The following is a 7,594-nucleotide window of genomic DNA, read 5'->3' on the forward strand; positions in this document are numbered from 1 at the left end:
CATATTGTCTGATTCCATTTACATAATAGTCTTGAAATAATAAACCTGTCATGATTGACACCAGATCATGGGTTAGAGAGAGAGAAATGGTGGGGCTATAAAAGGATAGTATAAGGGAGATTTGCATAGAATTATTCTATATCCTGTTGGGGTGGGGACTCCATGAATCATTATATGTGTTAAAACTCAAACTGTAAATAAAATACTACAACACACACACACACAAAAACAACAACAAAAAAACAAAGGTTATTTATGACAAACTCACAGCTAATATCATATTTAAAGGTGAAAAACTGAAAACATCAAAAAAGATAAACTCATGCCATTTGCAGCAACATGGATGGAGCTGGAAGGGATTATGGTCAGTGAGATAAGTCAGAAGAAAAAAAAATATTGGATAGTTTCACATATAAAAGGAATATAGGAAACCAAACAAAGGGTCAAAAAAAAAAAAAAGAGAAAGAACTTGCAGGCAAACCATAGATTTCATAGATTTGAGGCATACAACAGGGGAGGGAGAGGGAAAGGGAGGAAAACAGGGGAAGGAAGAGCACAATAGACTATGGTGATGGCTTATGGGTGTCTTGGTGGTGGTAATTTTATGAGGACAACACCTGAGAGGAGAAATCGAATCAAACAATGTACAAAAATGAACAACAATGTAAAAAAATATATAAACAAAAATTAAAAAAAAACATGTACTCCAAAACCAAAAATTATTTTATTGTATTTTGTGAAACTTAGGAATTTTTGGGTCAGCAATTTCAATAGGGTAGAGCAGGATGTCTTATCTTGACTCCATAATGTAAGGAATTCAATTTAAATGGAATAAAGATTGAATAATAAAGACTAGAGGTGACAAGAGGGCTGAAGTCTGGAATCAGCTGGCTGTAATAATCACTCTTTTTTTTTTAAGATTTATTTATTCATACACGCAAGAACCAGGGATACAGGTCAGACACGTGGGAGAGTGAGAGGATTCACCAGAGCCAGAGCGGGGAACAGAACAGGCAGACCGACTGAAATACACTGCTGAGGGGAGCAGCAGGCAAGACAGGAGAGGTCTGCCACACCATGTGGGATCCTCTCCGGTCGGCCGGGATCAAACCCGGGCTGCAGTGGCTGTAGACAGCTCCACAGTGCTGTTCTCAACTGCCTGCGCCACCAGGGGAGGCCCTGTAATAATCATTTTTATGTCTGGAACTGTTCCAGGATGATTTGAAAAATCAGACTGCTCACTAGAATGCCCACCTGTGGCTTCTTCACACAGCATGGCATTTTGTGATACAATAACCTCAGAGAAGCTAGACTTACACAGTGGCTCAGAGGTCTAAGCGTGAGTATATGAGGGGAAGGAACATCACCTTTTATGAGCCAGCCTCAAAAATCACACAAGGTCACCTCCACCAGACTCAATTGGTTGACGTGATCGGGGCTGCCCAGATAGATGAGTGGGGGAAAGGAAACATCACTTCATAATGGAGAAGTGACAAAGTGATGTCATAGAAGGGCATGTGCTGAGGTAGAATGTTTTGGAATCTTTAGCAGTACAATCTACCACAAATCGTTTGACTTTAGACTTGGTTATGTTTACTCTGCTAGTAAAATGTAATGATGCAGTTTAACTGTTGATGATTAACAATCATTCTTCTTTAAAGTGACCAGTGCAGAAGCAAACACTGATATGGAGAAGCCACAGAGCTGAGTTGTGTGGAATGCTGGCAGCACATGGAAGACAGTGATCCTAGTGGGTCTTCTGAACCACAGCACATTCTTTATGATTGAACAGAATTGTTTTGTACAGTGAAGATTTTGGAATGCTGCTTTTGCACCATTGCACCATAACTAATATACACCAAAACTAAACTAATAGAAAGAAGAGTGTAAAACCATGCAGCCTCCTCAGACAAGGACAAGGCAGATAACTGACAATGACAAACATCCCATGGAGGAGAGTCAAGGACCATCAAAAAGATGCCTAAACCTTTAAAGATGTTCCATGTAAGGAGCATTGTAGTTAGCATGACATTTTACCTTTAAATATTTCATTATGTATTCATTTCTGAGGACAAGGAAATTCTGCTGTGTAGCCACAATACTAATATTACACAAAAGGAATTTAGCATTCATACATTCATTACAGTTATATTGCATATAAAGACCATATTCAATTTTCCCAATTATTCCCGAAGTATTTTGGAGCTGTTTAATATTTGTTGTTCCTAAAACAAAATCCAATTAAGGATCATGTTATTACATGCTATTGTCACTTTTTTCAGTCTCCTTCAATCTAGAAGAGTATATACTTTTACTTTGTTTTGTTGTTAAAAATCATTGATTTTTTTTTTTTTTAAGAATGTGTGTCAGCTATCTGTATATGTACCACAGTCTGGGTTTGCCTGACTGACTATTTATAATTATATTCAAGTTAAACAGCTTGTCAAGAACACCATATAAGTTACACTATAAGAGTATTTACCTGGCACACCACTAACCAGACTGTTCTCCACTCTGTTCACTGTAGTATGTGTGCTACCATCTAAAGGCATAAGAAGGCCACATTTCAAGAACAGACTAATGAACTGAAAGGAACTGCATCCCTGAGGACTTCTTGAATCACAGAAGTCATATTGCTCTGAACCACATAACTTCAGACATTTCAGGGAAAGAGAAATACATTTGTGTACATTTTTTTGAAGCACTGGTATTTTCATTACTTTCAGCCAAACCTAATAAAAGGGACAGATACAAAGGAATTGGAAGGAAACCAAGTAGATCCTCTTTAAGGACATCTTGAACTTCTAGTTATAGTAATCAATAAATTAACTTATTTTAAATCAGTTGGCATTCAGGGCTTGTTTCTAAAGTGGCAACTACATATCTTGAAAACATCCTAAGCTATATCATCATATCTAACACATATGCATTATCATATCTATGAAAATGTGCAAGAACAAATCCAACTGATGGTGCAAAGTTCTCATATAATGAATGAAAAGATAAAAACAAGAGAAATTAGAAAGAATTTTCCAAGAAAAAGGTACTTATTAGTTCACTAGGGTCAATATTATGTTTATTTCTCTTTGATATTCTTGTTATTCTGTAGAATGACTGAAAGATATAAGGGACTCCAGAATTGGTGATCAAATAAATTGATTACTGGAGTATATAAATAATAATGAGCTAAAAGTGCATTATTTCATTTTATGAGTGTATTCATACATCTACAGAAATGAAAAGAAGAAAATATGAGAAACGATAAGAAAGAACTGGGTGGAGGGGAGAGCACAATGGAGTACGGCAGTGGACTGTGTGTGCTTTGGTGGTGGGAGAGAGATGGTAATCACGCCAAAGGGGAGAAATCCTATGCTGTCAAAATATTGTCAAGGATGTAAAACAATGGTAATTCATTTAAGTAAGTAAGTAAATATCCAGGGATATTACAGAGCTCTAATAGGAAACAACAGCCCTGGACATTTTCTCTGAAATGTTTTTGACAGCTCACTCAACACTTTTGCAATATAAGAAACACGCTCCAAAATAACAGATTAATTGGTTATGTGAGGGGCTCTCCCCACTGGAAAGTCAAATATGCTTGGAGATTTAGGTCCTCAGAGACCTTACTTAAAAAGATACTAAATGTAAGAGTGCTTTTCTCATGAGGAATCTACCATCCACTTCTAGAGAAAGAAGAAAATAAGTCATCTATTGTAATACTGTTTGTCTTTATCACTGGTTATTTCTTCAAGTAAAAAGACTTTATTCAGAAAATATCTCCTGGAAAATACTGCAAAAGCCACTTAGGAGGAATGGGCCAATTACCCTCCAATTGCAAAAGAATATCTGTGTGTGTGCTTTGTATTTTTAGTATACATTCTTGAATATGGTATTATTTTGCAGAGAATTTGGATTTATGTATCTGTTTAACTGTTTCTCTGGGTGTGTTTATATTTCTATGTTAAGTGTGTTTTCACTTTCAGTGTTATTCATAATGATATATGTATGTATATATAATACATAACTTATTAGTGACCTTAGATGAATATAGAATCTCTTGATATTGGGCTATTTAAATATTATTCTATGCTTGTATTTAGAAATGCAGTATGCTAGTGTGTGAACTTGTAACATTATATATGGTTTTGGGATATGCATATGTGTCATAGTGTAAGGGGATGAGCTTGTGAGGTTGTAAAATACAGGGATAAGCAACCAAGAAAGGTATTGTCATCTCCTAAAATATTTTTAGTAACTAGAGATATTTTTGCACCTTTGGATAACTGAACTGCTTAACTTCCTATTAAGAGCTTGAAAAAGATGAGTTTTTAAATTTCTTCTCCTTAAAAACCATGAAAGTTATCTAATGACAAAATGATAGAGAAAGGAGAGAGGCTCCGGGGAAATGGTAACTGAAGAGTCAGAAAAAGAAAAAAAAAGAGGCGAAAATTGGACCAGAGAGCAGACAACCTGAGAGGAAAGGAAAAGAAAACGTGTGGAAGGAGGAAAGAACAAGACAGAAATAGGGGTCTCCCTGGTGGTGCAAAGGGTTAAGATGCAACCTATGAAGTTGTCCGCAGCCGCTGCATCATGAGTTTGATCCCCGGCCAGGGAGCTACCCACATGGCACAGCAGACCTCTCCTGTCTCTCTGCTGCTCCCCCCAACAGTGTATTTCAGTCAGTCTGCCTGTTCTGTTCCCCACTCTGTCTCTGGTGAATCCTCTCATCCCCCACACCTCTCGCCTACACCCCAGTTCTTGTATGCATAAATAAATAAAATCTTAAAAAAAGAAAAAGACAGAAATAGAAGAACTCAAGAGGGAGAAGAATAGAGAGAAAATTCTTTTGACTTGAGATTTTTCATGTCCCAAATACAAAACAAATTTTGACTTTGAGCAGGAAAAAATCTGCTGGGAGAGAAATTCTGTCCTCAACCCTGTGGGAAAGAAGGTATGGGAAATGGCGAAAAGAGAAAGGGAGGCTAGAATGACCCACTCCTTACCACTAGGAGAAACTAAAACAGAACTGAGTTTGTTCTTGTGCAAGGTGGGCACTCTCAGAAAGAGAGCAGATGCGGGAACTATGCCAAGCGCTCAGGATTCAGGGCCGAATGTGGGCTCAAGTCTGTGCTGTCTCAAGGCCATGAGGTAGTGAGAGGACTTTCCACGCCGGGATTGCTTTCTATGCGGGGATCCCACACAGGAAGTCGCCAGCTCCGCCCACCGCACAGTTCCCTAATTGTGACTCTACTTTGCGTTTCTTTGATCCTTCTGTCATCAGGGATGTAAGCAGGATGAACACAAACATCTCTGTGGTGACTGACTTCATTCTGGTGGGCTTCTCTCCCCTGGCTGACCTTCAGGGCTTGCTCTTCTCTGTCTTTCTCACTGTCTACTTGCTCACCGTGATGGGGAACCTCCTTATTGTGGTGCTGGTTTCAGCTGATGCTGCCCTCCAGTCCCCCATGTACTTCTTCCTCCGAATTCTCTCAGTCCTGGAGATCTGCTACACGTCTGTCACCGTCCCCCTGCTGCTTCACCACCTCCTCACCAGTCAGCGCCACATCTCTCGCTCTGGGTGTGCTCTCCAGATGTTCTTCTTTCTATTTTTTGGTGCCACAGAATGTTGTCTCCTGGCAGCCATGGCCTATGATCGTTATGCGGCCATCTGTGAACCCCTTCGCTACCCGTTGTTGCTGAACCGGAGGATGTGCCTACAGCTGGCTGGGTCAGCATGGGCCTGTGGCGCTCTGGTGGGAATGGGTCACACCTCCTTCATCTTCTCCTTGCCGTTCTGTGGTCCCAACGCCATCCCACACTTCTTCTGTGAGATCCAGCCCATCCTGCAGCTTGTATGCGGAGACACTTCACTCAATGAACTGCAAATTATCTTGGCAGCGGCCCTCATCATCCTCTGCCCCTTTGGCCTCATCCTGGGCTCCTATGGGCATATCCTGGCTACTATATACCGGATTCCATCCCGTTCTGGTCGCCGCAAGGCCTTCTCCACGTGCTCCTCGCACCTGATTGTGGTCTCCCTCTTCTACGGCACGGCCATCTTTATCTACATCCGCCCTAAGGCCAACTATGATCCAGCCACTGACCCCTTGCTGTCCCTCTTCTATGCTGTGGTCACCCCCATCCTCAATCCCATTATCTATAGCCTGCGGAATGCTGATGTCAAAGCCGCTCTAAAAAGAATCATTCAGAAAATGAAGCCTGTAGACATTTGAGAAGGGATGATGATAATGATTCCATTCCCAGTCATTTCCAAACCACCGTAAAGACGAGGAATAGTCCTGACCTTGGAGAGGGCCAGTCTGTCAAAAAGAGAGATTTGTCTAGTAAGAATTACTGGAGCTAAACTCCTTATCCACCCCACCAGATTCAATCTGTCCTGCTTTCTATTACATACATACGTAAGAAACAAGAAATCCACAGGAAGGATCATATTTACAAGCAGAGCAAGTTGACAACTAAGGAAAAGTTACAAAATATTGTTCCCATCAGACTATCAAGGTGGATAATATTTTCAGGTACACAGATGACCCTTAAAGTTATTTAATATTTATAATCCAAAGTAAGGCATTTGTTTTCTGGGTAGGACTGCTGTTTAGTTGATTAGCACAGTCATCATACCTAATTAAACCTATCACCAGGTAAAAAGCAAAGTCCTTAAGAAGTGAGGAGGGGTCAGAGCAGTTTCAATGATGGTAAGTTCTCAAGGAATCAGTGTGACATGGAGGTTAAGAGAGTAGATTTTAATAGCAAACAAATTCAAGTCTTCTAACTGATTAGCTGTATGATCACAGAAGAATGATGTCCTTATCCATAAAGTTGAGATAATAATAAAATCTATTTATTGGGGATTTAGGAGAATTTACAGAGATTGTAAGCCACCAAGTTTAATATCTAGCACAAAATAATGTCTCAATAAATGTTTTTATTAGAGAGCCAGACAGGGAACATAGAAGATAATATCCACCCCACATTGGGTCCTTTTGTGGTAGAGAAGGGTGTTCTTTGAATGTCAATTGCACTGGTAACCCAAAAAAAAAAAATGAAGGAAGAAACTACACTCACCACTGCACCAGAAAGCTGCCACTGCACAGACAGATAACAAAGATGACCAGATACTAGAGCAAATATAATGGCAAAGCACAGGAGAGTCAAAAATATGCAAAACAAAGAAATGAGCTCAAATAATTAAAAAAAAATGTCTCAGAGGAACAAGTATTCACTAATTGAAAATCCATATTCCATTTACAAGCATTTATTGAAAGCCTTCCATGGCACTGTGATGAATACCAAGTATCCACAGGGGTTGATTTGCCCAGACGGTACTTAGAACTTGTTGGGGAGACAACACTGATTCTCATGAAACTCAGAGAGCATTGCAATGTAGGGAAATACTCAAAACTCAAAGGTAATTAATGGTCACACACTTGCAGTCTACCCCACAGAGGGGTGGTATGGAATCATGTGAACTGTCTGGGTCCTTGATTTTCAAGAGGAGCTCAACCTAGTCCTAAATATATTCCTATAGTCCACATACATATAAATGATTAAAATCTCAAAACTACTGTTCCTTAGA

At 39.6% G+C, this 7,594-nt stretch overlaps 1 protein-coding gene across 1 annotated transcript; it reads left to right on the forward strand.

Moving 5' to 3' along the window:
* Nucleotides 1-5,294: 5,294 nt before the first annotated feature.
* Nucleotides 5,295-6,233, forward strand: OR10C1 (olfactory receptor family 10 subfamily C member 1; the record flags this gene model as incomplete). Its single annotated transcript, XM_084229043.1, has 1 exon — nucleotides 5,295-6,233. One exon carries the CDS (start codon nucleotides 5,295-5,297, stop codon nucleotides 6,231-6,233), a length of 939 nt encoding a protein of 312 aa, XP_084085169.1.
* Nucleotides 6,234-7,594: the final 1,361 nt, after the last annotated feature.

This window comes from Talpa europaea (assembly GCF_964194135.1).
Source record: "Talpa europaea genome assembly, chromosome: 2".
Taxonomy (NCBI): Eukaryota; Metazoa; Chordata; class Mammalia; order Eulipotyphla; family Talpidae; genus Talpa; species Talpa europaea.